Source organism: Ranitomeya imitator, chromosome 1 (genome assembly GCF_032444005.1).
Source record: "Ranitomeya imitator isolate aRanImi1 chromosome 1, aRanImi1.pri, whole genome shotgun sequence".
Classification (NCBI taxonomy): Eukaryota; Metazoa; Chordata; class Amphibia; order Anura; family Dendrobatidae; genus Ranitomeya; species Ranitomeya imitator.
The window spans coordinates 1,026,005,924-1,026,024,111 of NC_091282.1; the positions used below are offsets into that span (position 1 = coordinate 1,026,005,924).

At 43.9% G+C, this 18,188-nt stretch overlaps 1 protein-coding gene across 8 annotated transcripts in view; it reads left to right on the forward strand.

Annotated features, from left to right (window-relative positions):
- The first annotated feature begins 1,371 nt into the window (after positions 1-1,371).
- Positions 1,372-18,188, forward strand: part of LOC138656775 (uncharacterized) — a 304,597-nt gene continuing 287,780 nt past the window's right edge. For 7 of the 8 annotated variants that reach the window (XR_011316968.1, XM_069744011.1, XM_069744013.1 and 4 more), the window contains exon 1: positions 1,395-1,483. Coding sequence is in view for 6 of the 8 variants with exons in the window: in XM_069744011.1 (XP_069600112.1) it covers positions 1,453-1,483 (31 nt within the window). In the remaining 2 variants the exon portion in view is untranslated. Of the gene's footprint in view, positions 1,484-18,188 lie in introns of all 8 variants that reach the window. The other variant, XM_069744017.1, reaches the window with a different exon arrangement.

Below are 18,188 nucleotides of genomic sequence, written 5' to 3' on the forward strand. Positions count from 1 at the left end.
ACGCGCTTCCAGCAGGAGTGTGTTAAACCCCGCTGTCAAGAGATTGACAGCCGTGGATGGAGCGCCGATCCACAGGTGACTGTTAAAGGCACATGGCAGCTAATTAAATCAGCTGTCATGTGCAGAGAAAGATGTGGGCTTAGTGTTGGAGCCTGTATCAAAATCTGAGACATGACATATGATGTAAATAAACTATGAATACACATTAGCTTTAAGTCATAAAAAACAGCAATGGAAAAAGTTATAAATATTGAGCATGTGTTACATAGTCTGCAGCATGGCCCTAGCCTCAAGAAAAAAACTGAAAAGCTAAGAAGATAGAAAAATGTGCTTGGTCTAATTTCTATATTGTACGTTAGAAAAGATTGACAGCACAGGAAGTGGCAAAGTTGGAGTGTCAGAAATGAAACCGAGGTTATATTTTCTGTGAATTGAATAAACTTCCCTAAGTGATCGTGTTAGCATACAGTGATTGGTCATAGATTCTTTTCGTTATCAATATATTCCTAGTTACATTAATAATCTTGTTATTTATTCTAATGCACTCCGGTAATTTTATGCATGCTAAAAAATTTTGCACTAAAAAGGCGCAAAAGTGGTTAAAGACAGGAAAAAAAGACCATTTTTGACTTTGCGTAAAGTTTATTTTCGCAATCTTGATAAATTTGGCACATAAACATCAGCGAATACCAGAAGAAGCAAAAGGGAATAATGCTGTAGATGTTAAAGATCACAGAAAAGTCTTTGGTAGTTGCAGAATAGATGTTAGTGTTAAATGGTTTAGCTTGTATAATATTTTGTATCCGTTTTAGGTTTTTATATTTTTATATATAAGTTGGCCTATCTGGTAGAAATTGAGACCTTTAGTTTTAAAGGTATTTGCACACGTTGAGTACTATTTCTGCATCTATTGAAAAGGAAAAATTCAGCTGCAAAATAACGCATTTTTGCTGCATTTTTGCCAGTGTTTTTGACTGATTTGAATGAAGTCAGTGCTGAAAAACGCACAGGGATTTGAGTTGCTGCACCAAATCTGCAAGTCAGAAATAAGCAACATGTGCATGACAAGTCAGGTTTCTCAATAACTTTGCTGGCATCAAGATTGCTTCAGGTTTATGTAGAAGATCTGCAAGGAAAAAATGCACCAAAAATTTACCAAACCTGCAACATGAACACACAGCTCCCCCTCATAAGCAACATGCTTGAAGGTAAAGCTCTGGAGAAAATATGACTTAATCCTTCCTGTGGCTAATCAGACTATATTCTGCTGCTCATTTTTCACACCCGCCTCTGTGGTTGATCAAGATGTTACTTATGATTGGTTGAAAAGTTTCAGTTACATAAATTAAAAAAAAAAAAAAAAAAACCTTTAGGTTTCAGCGCTCAGTAATAACTCTTATCTCTTGTAAAGGAAGTTCAGTGGCTTGTTTCAAAAGAAAGCAAGAATTCAAGATGACACCAATTATTTCATTTTTGTATTTAGGTAAGCATCATTATAATTCATTTTTTATTATAATTCTGAACTAACCGTATGGTAAATTAATTGTAACATATGTCTGTAAGTTTGATTTTAGTAATGTAATATTTTTTTTTTATTTTGCTTTGAAGATTCTTAATGATACTCGATGTGAGTTAGTTTGTGTAAAATATGTTATGTATGATCCTACAGTGATGGGGCTAAAAGAAGGGCTGTAGTTTTAGTAATCAATCATACTTTTTCATATACTTGCTTTGGTAAAACATTATACTGGTCAACGCAATTTTTCTGGCAAAAGGTTTTAAAACATTTTAAGTCAATTTTGGCTGCTGATTACAAATATGAACTCCGTTTTTGGCTATCACATCAGGATTTCGAGATATTTTCAATTTTTGATGAAAATTAATCCTAATGTTTTATGATAAAAACACATGATTTTCGGTACTACATTTTCTGTATTTTTAATCAAGGAATAACAAAGATTGCAAAGTCTATGTACAGCAAATCAAATATACTTACAGAATTAAACTACAAAATATAAAAACACATATATATGGCACACATATGAATGACAAATGGCAGTTATGTGAACTTTCTTTTCTTGGCTGACCTGTGATGTACAGCTTCTGGGTTGTCTTTCATCAAGCTCCAGCAATAGTCAGCCATCATATGTGAGCCCCACCGGCCTTGATACTGTTCTTCCATTGTTTTAATGTCCAGATGAAAACACTCCCCTTGTTCCTCGCTCACATCCCCAAGTTTCTCTGGAAAAAAGTCCAAATGGCTGTGTAAATAGTGAATCTTGATACTCATTCTACATCCAAGATTTCGCAGTCTCATTAGTAGCTCTTCCACAATCTCTTCATAGTTGTCTGCTTTCTTATTAGAAAAAAACAAGATGTAATGAATCAGAATCCTAGAAAAATATCAAAATCAAGAAGGATCCCTAAAATGTAAACTTTTATTAGAACAAGTTAAAAGACTCTATTAATCACAATCATATTAAAAAAGTGAGAAGACAAACAATGTACCTCAACAAAACCCTATATCAAGCTACAATGAATCCTGCCTGAGAGTGGAGGTTGGCACCCTAATTTACTGCGGTAGGCGCCCCCACTCCTCGACGGCTCACCCTTTAAAGAGAAGTGGAGCTTTTGGGGTGAAAATACTAACGAGCATAGAGCATGATGCAATTCAAGGAGTATTGAGGCCTGCTGGAATCAATAATAACACAACTATAAAACGGAATCTGCAATGCTTTGTAAAGACTAAGGGTGGGCCCTCAGAGAATGGTGGGTTCAATATATTCCTCTCTGACAATTTTTGGTTTTGTTTTCAACAGTTTAACCCCTTAATGACAGCCGATAGGCCTGAAAAATCTCTGGGTCTCGGCTACTAAGGGTAGCCGAGACCCTGGAGAATTTGATTAGGGTCAAGTTTTACCATCCCCAGTCTCGTGATCACCGTTATTAACGGCGATCACAAAAAAGTCAGATTTTCCATTCATTTCTCTCTCCTCTGATATAATCTAGCAGGTCAGAGAAGAGAGAAATGGGGTCCCCCAATCACCCCGGTACTTCTGCCATCCCTGGACCCACCAACTCCATCTTTTGGCCCTCCATGTCATCTTCTTGGAAGAAAATGGTGGGGGCATGCTTAGTGCACCCGCCGAAATCTGCCGGCCGGTACCTGGCAACAGTAGGAGATTTTTCCTATTGGTTCATTTTGATCATTGTGATAGGGTCTATCACAGTGATAAAAATAGAAGAAATAGTAAATCAACCCCCCTTTAAGACCCCCTTAGCTAGATAAAAATAATAATATTTTTTTTTCCCATTCTTTGCAGTTAGGGTTAGGGTTGGGGTTAAGGTTAGGGTTGTGATGGGGTTGTGCTGGGGTTGTGTTGAGGTTAAAGTTGTGTTGGTGTTACGGTTGTGGTGTTGAGGTTATGGTTGTGGTGTTGGGGATAGGGTTGTGTTGCGGATAGGGTTGTGTTAGGGTAGGGGTTGTGTTGGGGGTAGAGTTGTGTTGGGGTTAGAGTTGTGTTGGGGTTAGAGTTGTGTTGGGGTTGGAGTTGTTTTGGGGTTGGAATTGGTGCTGGGGTTAGCGCTGTGGTGAGGGTTAGGGTTGTGTTGGGTTTATGGGTGTGGTTAGGGCTGGGATTAAGATTAGAGATGTGCTGGAGTTAGGGTTGGGGTTAGGGGTGTGTTAAGGTTGGAGTAAGAATTGGAGGTTTCCACTGTTTAGGCACATCAGGGGTGTCCAATCACGACATGGTGCCCTCCATCGACTGCAGTCAATTTTGCATTCAAAAAGTCAAACTGTGCTCCCTCCCTTCTGAGCCCTGCCATACACCCAAACAGTGGCTTTCCCCCACATATGGGGTATCAGCATACTCAAGAGAAATTGCACAACAAATTTTGTGTCCATCTTCTCCTGACACCCTTGTGAAAATAAAAAAGTTCAGTCTAAATTAAAAAAAATTTTGAAAAAAGTAAGATTTTAATTTTTTTTTTTCCACATTGCTTTAGTTCTCGTGAAGCACCTGAAGGGTTAGCAAGCTTCTTGAATGTGGTTTTGCGCACCTTGAGGGGTGCAGTTTTTAGAATGGTGTCATTTTTGGGTATTTACTGTCATATTGACCCTCAAAGTCACTTCAAATGTGAGGTGGTCCCTTAAAAAAATGGTTTTATAAATTTTGTTGGAAAAATTAGAAATTGCTGGTCAACTTTTAACCCTTATAACTAGTGATGATAGAATAGCTTTGGATAAGAGGTTATCCCAATAGCTATAGTGCTTACCGAATAGCTGGATCAGTAGCCTGGATACCTGGAGCACTCCCGACAATCAGCTGTTCGGCGCCGCAGCTGCATGTGTCATGGCTGTGTGACAGTCACAACCCATGCATGGAGATCCTGTTTGGGCTCTCCATGCTAGGCTATTAATATCAGACCTCAGCTGTCTGCATAGCCTTTTGCTGGTTATTAATTATAAGGGGACCTTACGTAATTTTTTTAGGGTCTCCCATATTAATAGCCAGTAAAGGCTAAGTAAACAGTTGTAAGCTGATATTAATAGCCTGGGAAGATCTATGGGTATTACCACCTTCCCTGGCTATAAACATCAGGCTTCAATCATCAGCTTTCCCTTTGCTGGTTATGAAAATGACGTGGGAGCCCACACTATTTTGTTCATAAAAGTTATCTTTTATTAAATACATGTACAGTAAGCTGCACACACACTGCACTAATTGTATTCATTACATGCATCTGTATATCTACCTATTCTATGTGTTTTTACTGTATGTAATCCATCTATTCTATGCTGTTGTCTCCTGCTGTTATTTTACCCTAGGTGTCGCTGACATCTATATAGCTATGTATTCTAAGTAGTGATGAGCGAATGTACTCGTTGCTCGGGTTTTCCCGAGCACGCTCGGGTGACCTCCGAGTATTTGTTAGTGTTCGGAGATTTAGTTTTAATCGTGTCAGCTGAATAATTTACAGCTGCTACCCAGGCTGAGTACATGTGGGGGTTGCCTGGTTGCTAGGGAATCCCCACATGTAATCCTGCTGGCTGGCAGCTGTAAGTCATTCAGCTGCCGCGATGAAAACGAAATCTCCGAGCGGAAAACAGGGGCAACGAGTACACTCACTAATCACTAATTCTAAGTGTATATATCTTTTCTATTCTAACCTGTCACTCTGTGATTTTACTGTACGCAGCACATGAATTGATGGCTTTTCAAAGGACACCGGTACATAAAAATCTGACAGCACTCGCATGGTCCCAGTGCTGTGTGATTTTTTTTCTTGCACCCATATGCTTGCATTGGCAAGTCTTGGCCGAGTCTTGGTGACAGACGCAGCATGCTGCTAGTTTACACACATGCCAATATGGCTGAGAAAATGAACGCTAATGTGAGCTGCCCCATAGATTAACACTGTCCTGAGTGCTATGCGATGTTTTCTCATATACCATTCAGCCGTATTCTATGGTAGTGTGATTCCGGCTAGAGTTGAGCGACCTTGACCTTTTTAGAGTCGAGCCGGGTTTCGCGAAACCCGACTATCTCAAAAGTCGGGTCGAGTGAAATCGGCCGATTATGACGTAAAGTCGGGATCGACCGAAACACGAAACCCAATGCAAGTCAATGGGGCAGCATAGTCGGCAGTGAGTGGGGGCCAGGAAAACACCTAGAGTGCCCATTTTAATGTCAAAACCATCCATTCTTCTTAATGAAGCTTGTGAAGCGTAATTTACCTTATAATAATTGGAAGGCATTTGAAATTGGGGGTCATTTGGCTAAAGTTGTGGTGGGTAGGGCTGGTTCAAGTAATTAGTGGGCCCAGGAAATCTGGACCACGTCACGGCAGTGGAGCAGGGAGAGGTAAGTATTTCAACTTTGCAAGTGCTGTGAACCTGAGCAAGCAGGGGGGGCCCACTCGTTGGCATTGGCACTGGCACAGGGCCCCTCAAAGTACAGCGGTGTGTTTGCACGGCGGGGGCGCCTCCCACCGGCAGCAACACTTTTGCGTACCATGAGAGGCCCTGTGCCAGTGACGTCGCCAACTAGTATTCCTCCCCCCACCTGATGAAGGAACCTGCACTTTCATCTGCACCTTCCTGTTTGTCCCCGTGTAAGGTGGTATGGTATGCGGGAAGGGGGACCTGACTTTCAGCAGGGTCACAATCTTGCAGTGTAGCGTGCACGGGAAATGTTGCGTTATGGGTCAATGTACCAGCAGACTCATCTATCACTGGCTGGGCAATGGGCAGGATGAGGAGGAAACACAGATATAGGCCCAAAGAATAAAGTGGGCTAAATGCAGTTCAAAATTGGTAACACAGGACTAATCAGGGGGCATTGCAGTGGAGGACAACTGGAATGAGAGGCTGACACAGAGAGTAGGCCCAAATCAGTAAGTAGTCGAAATGCAGTTCAAAATTGGCAACAGTAGTAAACAGGCGGCACAGCTTTGTTCAGTGGAGGAGAACAGCAAGGAGTGGCAGACACCGATAGTAGGCCCCAACCCAACTAGTAGGCCAAATGCAGTCTAACATTAACAACTACTTAACGAGCGCCTGAAAACGGAATTTCAGGACAGGAAACCAGGAGAACAGCAAGGAGCGGCAGACACCGATAGTAGGCCCCAAACCAACTAGTACGCCAAATGCAGTTGTTCCGTTTAACCACAATTTAATGAGAGCCTGAAGATAGAAGTTCAGGAAAGGCAACCTGGAGAACACCTTGGAGTGGAACACACCATCTCTCTACACCCCATACCCAATTTGTAGGCCTAATGCAGCGTAGTTTCCAACAACTACTAAACGAGAGCATGATGATCGAAGCATTGGCGAGGAAACCTGGGGAACACCTTGGAGTGGAACACACCATCTCTCTACAGTGGAACACACCATCTCTCTACACCCCATACCCAATTTGTAGGCCTAATGCAGCGTAGTTTCCAACAACTACTAAACGAGAGCAGGAAGATCGAAGCAATGGAGAGGAAACCTGGGGAACACCTTGGAGTGTAACACACCATCTCTCTACACCCCATACCCAATTTGTAGGCCTAATGCAGCGTAGTTTCCAACAACTACTAAACGAGAGCCGGAAGATCGAAGCTCAGGAAAGGCAACCTGGAGAACACCTTGGAGTGGAACACACCATCTCTCTACACCCCATACCCAATTTGTAGGCCCAATGCAGCGTAGTTTCCAACAACTACTAAACGAGAGCCGGAAGATCGAAGCAATGGAGAGGAAACCTGGGGAACACCTTGGAGTGTAACACACCATCTCTCTACACCCCATACCCAATTTGTAGGCCTAATGCAGCGTAGTTTCCAACAACTACTAAACGAGAGCCAGAAGATCGAAGCAATGGAGAGGAAACCTGGGGAACACCTTGGAGTGTAACACACCATCTCTCTACACCCCATACCCAATTTGTAGGCCTAATGCAGCGTAGTTTCCAACAACTACTAAACGAGAGCCGGAAGATCGAAGCTCAGGAAAGGCAACCTGGAGAACACCTTGGAGTGGAACACACCATCTCTCTACACCCCATACCCAATTTGTAGGCCCAATGCAGCGTAGTTTCCAACAACTACTAAACGAGAGCCGGAAGATCGAAGCTCAGGAAAGGCAACCTGGGGAACACCTTGGAGTGGAACACACCATCTCTCTACACCCCATACCCAATTTGTAGGCCCAATGCAGCGTAGTTTCCAACAACTACTAAACGAGAGCCGGAAGATCGAAGCTCAGGAAAGGCAACCTGGGGAACACCTTGGAGTGTAACAAACCCTCTCTCTACACCACGGAAGGGCTGATTCTTAGGCAGGAAGGCTGTCGGAAAGAAACAGGGCGCGTCCGAGGGTGATTATATTCTTATTAGGTATATACTCACCCTCGGACGCGCCCTGCTTCTTTATTTGTAATGAATGTTTATTTGCAATGTGGTTTTGACTTACTCTATTTTTTTGGTAAATAATGATTTTATTATTTTCATTGTTTTGCATCTTCTTGGCAATAATATAAAGAAGACGCGACAGGACAACACTCGGTGGATGCCATATCTGTGTTTAAAATTGAAAAAACCTTTCAGTTAACTACTTGCAGGAGAAAGTTATTGTAGCTGGTGGCCATTTTTAGTACTGTACCAGATTTTTGTTGTATGTGTTTGTTTTTAATGTTAAAATGTCTGCATTTGATATCTCTCCAGTATTTTCTTTTTTATAAGCAAAATACTTATTTTTATATTTTCTGATGTTGGTTCCAGGGGTACACGGGCAGCAGTGGTGTGGTCAGTGGAGGCCTAGTGGAAGGAGTGACCGCAGACAGGCATCGAAGGCCTAAAATAATAACACATGGCTGTAGGCAATTTTAAATTGGTTACAGGGGTACACGGGCAGCAGTGGTGTGGTCAGTGGAGGCCTAGTGGAAGGAGTGACCGCAGACAGGCATCGAAGGCCTAAAATAATAACACATGGCTGTAGGCAATTTTAAATTGGTTCCAGGGGTACACGGGCAGCAGTGGTGTGGTCAGTGGAGGCCTAGTGGAAGGAGTGACCACAGACAGGCATCGAAGGCCTAAAATAATAACACATGGCTGTAGGCAATTTTAAATTGGTTACAGGGGTACACGGGCAGCAGTGGTGTGGTCAGTGGAGGCCTAGTGGAAGGAGTGACCGCAGACAGGCATCGAAGGCCTAAAATAATAACACATGGCTGTAGGCAATTTTAAATTGGTTCCAGGGGTACAAGGGCAGCAGTGGTGTGGTCAGTGGAGGCCTAGTGGAAAGAGTCACCGCAGACAGGCATCGAAGGCCTAAAATAATAACACATGGCTGTAGGCAATTTTAAATTGGTTCCAGGGGTACACGGGCAGCAGTGGTGTGGTCAGTGGAGGCCTAGTGGAAGGAGTGACCGCAGACAGGCATCGAAGGCCTAAAATAATAACACATGGCTGTAGGCAATTTTAAATTGGTTCCAGGGGTACACGGGCAGCAGTGGTGTGGTCAGTGGAGGCCTAGTGGAAGGAGTGACCGCAGACAGGCATCGAAGGCCTAAAATAATAACACATGGCTGTAGGCAATTTTAAATTGGTTCCAGGGGTACACGGGCAGCAGTGGTGTGGTCAGTGGAGGCCTAGTGGAAGGAGTCACCGCAGACAGGCATCGAAGGCCTAAAATAATAACACATGGCTGTAGGCAATTTTAAATTGGTTACAGGGGTACACGGGCAGCAGTGGTGTGGTCAGTGGAGGCCTAGTGGAAGGAGTGACCGCAGACAGGCATCGAAGGCCTAAAATAATAACACATGGCTGTAGGCAATTTTAAATTGGTTCCAGGGGTACACGGGCAGCAGTGGTGTGGTCAGTGGAGGCCTAGTGGAAGGAGTCACCGCAGACAGGCATCGAAGGCCTAAAATAATAACACATGGCTGTAGGCAATTTTAAATTGGTTACAGGGGTACACGGGCAGCAGTGGTGTGGTCAGTGGAGGCCTAGTGGAAGGAGTGACCGCAGACAGGCATCGAAGGCCTAAAATAATAACACATGGCTGTAGGCAATTTTAAATTGGTTCCAGGGGTACACGGGCAGCAGTGGTGTGGTCAGTGGAGGCCTAGTGGAAGGAGTCACCGCAGACAGGCATCGAAGGCCTAAAATAATAACACATGGCTGTAGGCAATTTTAAATTGGTTACAGGGGTACACGGGCAGCAGTGGTGTGGTCAGTGGAGGCCTAGTGGAAGGAGTGACCACAGACAGGCATCGAAGGCCTAACATAACAAAAATGTCAATATAATGGTATTGTCAGTGGCAGGCATTGAAGGATGTCAGCGCATAGACTAAACATTGGTGGAGCTGTGAGATAATTTTGCAAGTGGTAGAGCACTGTTTGAGCTGGGGTGGGGGGAAACTGTCTTGTGGCCGGCGGTACAGGCCCAGGGCCCCTCATATTACAACGGTGTGTCTGACGTTGGGTGCGCACCACCACCGCCAGAGACACTTTATTGTACTAGGAGGGACCCAGTGGCAGTGCCGTCGACCAAAAGCGGGCTCGCCCACCTCTTCAGACAAACTGCACTCTCACGGGTGCTGTCGCCAAGTGTCGATACCACGGCCCCGTGTGGGGAGTTTGGCCATTTAGTGAGGTGTAAACATGTCGTATGCTGGACAATCAGGTGCAGAAAATTACGAGATTGGAAAAGGCATTCAGAATAGTCCACAGGCAAGACCTTTTCATAGGAAAGCTAGGTGTCAGCCGGGCAAGGTGGGGCAAAAGATTTCGAAATCCAGTTGTGGTTCATTTTAATGAAGGTTAGATCATCTACATTTTGGGTAGCCAGACGAGTCCTTTTTTCTGTTAGTATTGAACCTGCAGCACTGAATACTCTTTCTGATAGGACACTAGCTGCCGGGCAAGCAAGCTCCTGCAATGCATATTCTGCCAATTCTGGCCAGGTGTCTAATTTTGATGCCCAGTAATCAAATGGGAATGACGGTTGAGGGAGAACATCGATAAGGGATGAAAAATAGTTTGTAACCATACTGGACAAATGGTGTCTCCTGTCACTTTGAATTGATGCTGCAGTACCTGTCCTGTCTGCGGTCATAGCAAAATCACTCCACAACCTGGTCAGAAAACCCATCTGGCCAACGCCACTTCTGATTTCTGCCCCTCTAACTCCTCTGGTCTGCTGGCCCCTGCAGCTCGTGTGAGAACGATCACGGGCGCTGTGTGCAGGGAATGCCAGACGCAAACGGTCAACAAGAGTTGATTGTTTGGTTGCTAATATTAGTTCCAAGTTCTCATGTGGCATTATATTTTGCAATTTGCCTTTATAGCGAGGATCAAGGAGGCAGGCCAACCAGTAATCGTCATCATTCATCATTTTAGTTATGCGTGTGTCCCTTTTGAGGATACGTAAGGCATAATCCGCCATGTGGGCCTAAGTTCCAGTTCTCAAATCTGCGGTTGTGTTTGGTTGAGGGGCAGTTTCAGGCAAATCCACGTCACTTGTGTCCCTCAAAAAACCAGAACCCGGCCTTGCCGCGCCACCAATTTCCAGTGGCCCCGGAAAAGCTTCCTCATTAAAAATATAATCATCCCCATCATCCTCCTCGTCCTCCTCCTCCTCTTCGCCCGCTACCTCGTCCTGTACACTGCCCTGGCCAGACAATGGCTGACTGTCATCAAGGCTTTCCTCTTCCTCAGCTGCAGACGCCTGATCCTTTATGTGCGTCAAACTTTGCATCAGCAGACGCATTAGGGGGATGCTCATGCTTATTATGGCGTTGTCTGCACTAACCAGCCGTGTGCATTCCTCAAAACACTGAAGGACTTGACACATGTCTTGAATCTTCGACCACTGCACACCTGACAACTCCATGTCTGCCATCCTACTGCCTGCCCGTGTATGTGTATCCTCCCACAAAAACATAACAGCCCGCCTCTGTTCACACAGTCTCTGAAGCATGTGCAGTGTTGAGTTCCACCTTGTTGCAACGTCTATGATTAGGCGATGCTGGGGAAGGTTCAAAGAACGCTGATAGGTCTGCATACGGCTGGAGTGTACGGGCGAACGGTGGATATGTGAGCAAAGTCCACGCACTTTGAGGAGCAGGTCGGATAACCCCGGATAACTTTTCAGGAAGCACTGCACCACCAGGTTTAAGGTGTGAGCCAGGCAAGGAATGTGTTTCAGTTGGGAAAGGGAGATGGCAGCCATGAAATTCCTTCCGTTATCACTCACTACCTTGCCTGCCTCAAGATCTACAGTGCCCAGCCACGACTGCGTTTCTTTCTGCAAGAACTCGGACAGAACTTCCGCGGTGTGTCTGTTGTCGCCCAAACACTTCATAGCCAATACAGCCTGCTGACGTTTGCCAGTAGCTGCCCCATAATGGGAGACCTGGTGTGCAACAGTGGCAGCTGCGGATGGAGTGGTTGTGCGACTGCGGTCTGTGGACGAGCTCTCGCTTCTGCAGGAGGACGAAGAGGAGGAGGAGGGGGTGCGAACGGCTACAGCCAATTGTTTCCTAGACCGTGGGCTAGGCAGAACTGTCCCAAACTAGCTGTCCCCTGTGGACCCTGCATCCACCACATTTACCCAGTGTGCCGTGATGGACACGTAACGTCCCTGGCCATGCCTACTGGTCCATGCATCTGTTGTCAGGTGCACCTTTGTGCTCACAGATTGCCTGAGTGCATGGACGATGCGCTCTTTAACATGCTGGTGGAGGGCTGGGATGGCTTTTCTGGAAAAAAAGTGTCGACTGGGTAGCTCGTAGCGTGGTACAGCGTAGTCCATCAGGGCTTTGAAAGCTTCGCTTTCAACTAACCGGTAGGGCATCATCTCTAACGAGATTAGTCTAGCTATGTGTGCGTTCAAACCCTGTGTACGCGGATGCGAGGCTAAGTACTTCCTTTTTCTAACCATAGTCTCATGTAGGGTGAGCTGGACTGGAGAGCTGGAGATCGTGGAACTAGCGGGGGTGCCGGTGGACATGGCAGACTGAGAGACGGTGGGAGATGGTATTGTTGCCACCGGTGCCCTAGATGCAGTGTTTCCTACTACGAAACTGGTGATTCCCTGACCCTGACGGCTTTGGCCTGGCAAAGAAACCTGCACAGATACTGCAGGTGGTGCGGAAAATGGTGGCCCTACACTGCCTGAAGGGATGTTGCGTTGCTGACTAGCTTCATTGGCCGAGGGTGCTACAACCTTAAGGGACGTTTGGTAGTTAGTCCAGGCTTGCAAATGCATGGTGGTTAAATGTCTATGCATGCAACTTGTATTGAGACTTTTCAGATTCTGTCCTCTGCTTAAGGTAGTTGAACATTTTTGACAGATGACTTTGCGCTGATCAATTGGATGTTGTTTAAAAAAAATGCCAGACTGCACTCTTTCTAGCATCGGATACCTTTTCAGGCATTGCAGACTGAGCTTTAACCGGATGGCCACGCTGTCCTCCAACAGGTTTTAGCTTTGCCACGCGTTTTGGGCAAGATACGGGCCCGGCAGATGGAACCTGTTGCGATGTTGATGCCTGCTGCGGCCCCTCCTCCTCCGCTTCAGAACTGCTGCCGCCTGCACCCTGTTCCCCCAATGGCTGCCAATCGGGGTCAAGAACTGGGTCATCTATTACCTCTTCTTGTAGCTCATGTGCAACTTTGTCTGTGTCACCGTGTCGGTCGGTGGTATAGCGTTCGTGATGGGGCAACATAGTCTCATCAGGGTCTGATTCTTGATCAGCACCCTGCGAGGGCAATGTTGTGGTCTGAGTCAAAGGACCAGCATAGTAGTCTGGCTGTGGCTGTGCATCAGTGCACTCCATGTCAGATTCAACTTGTAATGGGCATGGACTGTTAACTGCTTCACTTTCTAAGCCAGGGACGGTATGTGTAAAGAGCTCCATGGAGTAACCCGTTGTGTCGCCTGCTGCATTCTTCTCTGTTGTTGTTTTTGCTGAAGAGGACAAGGAAGCGACTTGTCCCTGACCGTGAACATCCACTAACGACGCGCTGCTTTGACATTTACCAGTTTCACGAGAGGAGGCAAAAGAGCTAGAGGCTGAGTCAGCAAGATAAGCCAAAACTTGCTCTTGCTGCTCCGGCTTTAAAAGCGGTTTTCCTACTCCCAGAAAAGGGAGCGTTCGAGGCCTTGTGTAGCCAGACGACGAACCTGGCTCCACAGCTCCAGACTTAGGTGCAATATTTTTTTCCCACGACCAGCTGATGCTCCACCACTACCACTACCCTCATTATCAGCTGACAATGAACGCCCCCGGCCACGACCTCTTCCACCATACTTCCTCATTGTTTTAAAAACGTAAACAAACTAACGGTATTTGTTGCTGTCACACAAATTACACGGTGAGCTATAACTTCAGTATGATTTAGCTACCCCTTTACAGGTGAGTGAGACCACAACGAAAATCAGGCACAATGTTACACACTCTGTTGTTGGTGGCAACAAATGAGAGAGATGCCACACACGCAGGACTGTCACTGAAGCACAAATGTAAATATTAATCTCCCACTGATTTGATTTTTTTTTTTTTTTTTCAGGGAGACTTTAGGAAAAAAAAAAATAGAATAAAATGATTTTTTCGGGAAGAATTTAGAAACCAAAGAAAATAAAATGATTTTTTCAGGGAGAATTTAGAAAACAAATAAAACAAAAAAAGGCTTTCTATGGCCCACTGAGTGAGAGATGACGCACACAGGAGTCAGGAGTGGCACACAAGCCCAGAGGCCAATATTTATCTCCCACTGATTGATGTACTGATTTTTTCAGGTAGATTTTGGAACCCAAATCAAGCTAAAAAAAATAATAGGCTTTCTATGGCCCACAATTGGAGAGAGAGAGAGAGATGGCACACCCAGGAGTCAAGACTGGCACATAAGCAGAAAGGGCAATATTAATCTCCCACTGATTTGTTTTTTTTTTTTTTTTCAGGGAGACTTTAGGAAAAAAAAATAATAGAATAAAATGATTTTTTCAGGAAGAATTTAGAAACCAAATAAAATAAAATGATTTTTTCAGGGAGAATTTAGAAAACAAATAAAACAAAAAAAGGCTTTCTATGGCCCACTGAGTGAGAGATGACGCACACAGGAGTCAGGAGTGGCACACAAGCCCAGAGGCCAATATTTATCTCCCACTGATTGATGTAGTGATTTTTTCAGGTAGATTTTGGAACCCAAATCAAGCTAAAAAAATAATAGGCTTTCTATGGCCCACAATTGGAGAGAGAGAGAGAGATGGCACACCCAGGAGTCAAGACTGGCACACAAGCAGAAAGGGCAATATTAATCTCCCACTGATTTGTTTTTGTTTTTTGTTTTTCAGGGAGACTTTAGGAAAAAAAAAAATAGAATAAAATGATTTTTTCAGGAAGAATTTAGAAACCAAATAAAATAAAATGATTTTTTCAGGGAGAATTTAGAAAACAAATAAAACAAAAAAAAGGCTTTCTATGGCCCACTGAGTGAGAGATGACGCACACAGGAGTCAGGAGTGGCACACAAGCCCAAAGGCCAATATTTATCTCCCACTGATTGATGTAGTGATTTTTTCAGGTAGATTTTGGAACCCAAATCAAGCTAAAAAAATAATAGGCTTTCTATGGCCCACAATTGGAGAGAGAGAGAGAGATGGCACACCCAGGAGTCAAGACTGGCACACAAGCAGAAAGGGCAATATTAATCTCCCACTGATTTTTTTTTTTTTTTTTTTTTTCAGGGAGACTTTAGGAAAAAAAAAATAGAATAAAATGATTTTTTCAGGAAGAATTTAGAAACCAAAGAAAATAAAATGATTTTTTCAGGGAGAATTTAGAAAACAAATAAAACAAAAAAAGGCTTTCTATGGCCCACTGAGTGAGAGATGACGCACACAGGAGTCAGGAGTGGCACACAAGCCCAGAGGCCAATATTTATCTCCCACTGATTGATGTAGTGATTTTTTCAGGTAGATTTTGGAACCCAAATCAAGCTAAAAAAAATAATAGGCTTTCTATGGCCCACAATTGGAGAGAGAGAGAGAGAGAGAGATGGCACACCCAGGAGTCAAGACTGGCACACAAGCAGAAAGGGCAATATTAATCTCCCACTGATTTGTTTTTTTTTTTTTTTTTTTTCAGGGAGACTTTAGGAAAAAAAATAGAATAAAATGATTTTTTCAGGAAGAATTTAGAAACCAAATAAAATAAAATGATTTTTTCAGGGAGAATTTAGAAAACAAATAAAACAAAAAAAGGCTTTCTATGGCCCACTGAGTGAGAGATGACGCACACAGGAGTCAGGAGTGGCACACAAGCCCAAAGGCCAATATTTATCTCCCACTGATTGATGTAGTGATTTTTTCAGGTAGATTTTGGAACCCAAATCAAGCTAAAAAAATAATAGGCTTTCTATGGCCCACAATTGGAGAGAGAGAGAGAGATGGCACACCCAGGAGTCAAGACTGGCACACAAGCAGAAAGGGCAATATTAATCTCCCACTGATTTGTTTTTGTTTTTTGTTTTTCAGGGAGACTTTAGGAAAAAAAAAAGAGAATTAAATGATTTTTTCAGGAAGAATTTAGAAACCAAATAAAATAAAATGATTTTTTCAGGGAGAATTTAGAAAACAAATAAAACAAAAAAAGGCTTTCTATGGCCCACTGAGTGAGAGATGACGCACACAGGAGTCAGGAGTGGCACACAAGCCCAGAGGCCAATATTTATCTCCCACTGATTGATGTAGTGATTTTTTCAGGTAGATTTTGGAACCCAAATCAAGCTAAAAAAATAATAGGCTTTCTATGGCCCACAATTGGAGAGAGAGAGAGAGATGGCACACCCAGGAGTCAAGACTGGCACACAAGCAGAAAGGGCAATATTAATCTCCCACTGATTTGTTTTTTTTTGTTTTTTTTTTCAGGGAGACTTTAGGAAAAAAAAAAATAGAATAAAATGATTTTTTCAGGAAGAATTTAGAAACCAAAGAAAATAAAATGATTTTTTCAGGGAGAATTTAGAAAACAAATAAAACAAAAAAAGGCTTTCTATGGCCCACTGAGTGAGAGATGACGCACACAGGAGTCAGGAGTGGCACACAAGCCCAGAGGCCAATATTTATCTCCCACTTTTTTTTTTTTTTCCAGGGAAAATTTATAAACCCAATAAAAAAAATAATAAATAGGCTTTCTATGGCCCACTATCTGAGAAACAGAGAGAGATGGCACGCTTAGGACTGGCACACAAGCCCAAAGGCCAATATTAATCTCCCTTTTTTTTTTAAGGGAGAATTTATAAAACCAAAAAAAAATAAATAAATAGGCTTTCTATGGCCCACTATTTGTGAGAGAGATGGCACGCTCAGGACTGGCACACAAGCCCAGAGGCCAATATTAATCTCCCACTTTTTTTTTTTTTTCCAGGGAAAATTTATAAACCCAATAAAAAAAAAAATAAATAAATAGGCTTTCTATGGCCCACTATCTGAGAGAGAGAGATGGCACGCTTAGGACTGGCACACAAGCCCAAAGGCCAATATTAATCTCCCACTGATTGATTTATTGATTTTTTCAGGTAGAATTTAGAACCCAAATAAAGCAAAAAAAAAAAAAAATGGGCTTTCTATGGCCCACTGAGTGAGTGATGATGCACACAGGAGTCAGGAGTGGCACACAAGCCCTGAGGCCAATATTTTTCTCCCACTGATTGATGTAGTGATTTTTTCAGGTAGATTTTATAACCCAAATCAAGCAAAAAAATAGATAGGCTTTCTATGGCCCACTGAGTGAGAGATGACACAGACAGGGATGGCACTCTAGCAGAAATATCAATCTTAATCTCCCACAAAAAAAAAAAAAAAAACAGGGAGTGTCCTTCAATTACTATCTCCCTGCAGTAATCTCAGCCAGGTATGGCAGGCAGCAATAAGGAGTGGACTGATGCACAAATTAAATAAAAAGTGTGGACAAACAAAAAAGATAGCTGTGCAGAAAGGAAGGAACAAGAGGATTTGTGCTTTGAAAAAAGCAGTTGGTTTGCACAGCGGCGTACACACAGCAATGCAGCTATCAGGGAGCCTTCTAGGGCAGCCCAATGAGCTACAGCGCTGAGGGGGAAAAAAAAAAAATGTAGCTTCCACTGTCCCTGCACACCGAAGGTGGTGTTGGGCAGTGGAAATCGCTACAGCACAAGCGGTTTGGTGGTTAATGGACCCTGCCTAACGCTATCCCTGCTTCTGACGAAGCGGCAGCAACCTCTCCCTAAGCTCAGATCAGCAGCAGTAACATGGCGGTCGGCGGGAACGCCCCTTTATAGCCCCTGTGACGCCGCAGACAGCAAGCCAATCACTGCAATGCCCTTCTCTAAGATGGTGGGGACCAGGACCTATGTAATCACGCTGCCCACACTCTGCGTTTACCTTCATTGGCTGAGAAATGGCGCTTTTCGCATCATTGAAACGCGACCTTGGCGCGAAAGTCGCGTACCGCATGGCCGACCCCGCACAGGGGTCGGATCGGGTTTCATGAAACCCGACTTTGCCAAAAGTCGGCGACTTTTGAAAATGAACGACCCGTTTCGCTCAACCCTAATTCCGGCCTAAGAATGACACTGCCCCCAATAACTGCAATTTGCTACTGTCATTGTAATAGGTTCTTCAGGTCAGTTTCTACCATAAGAGTTTGGCCAATG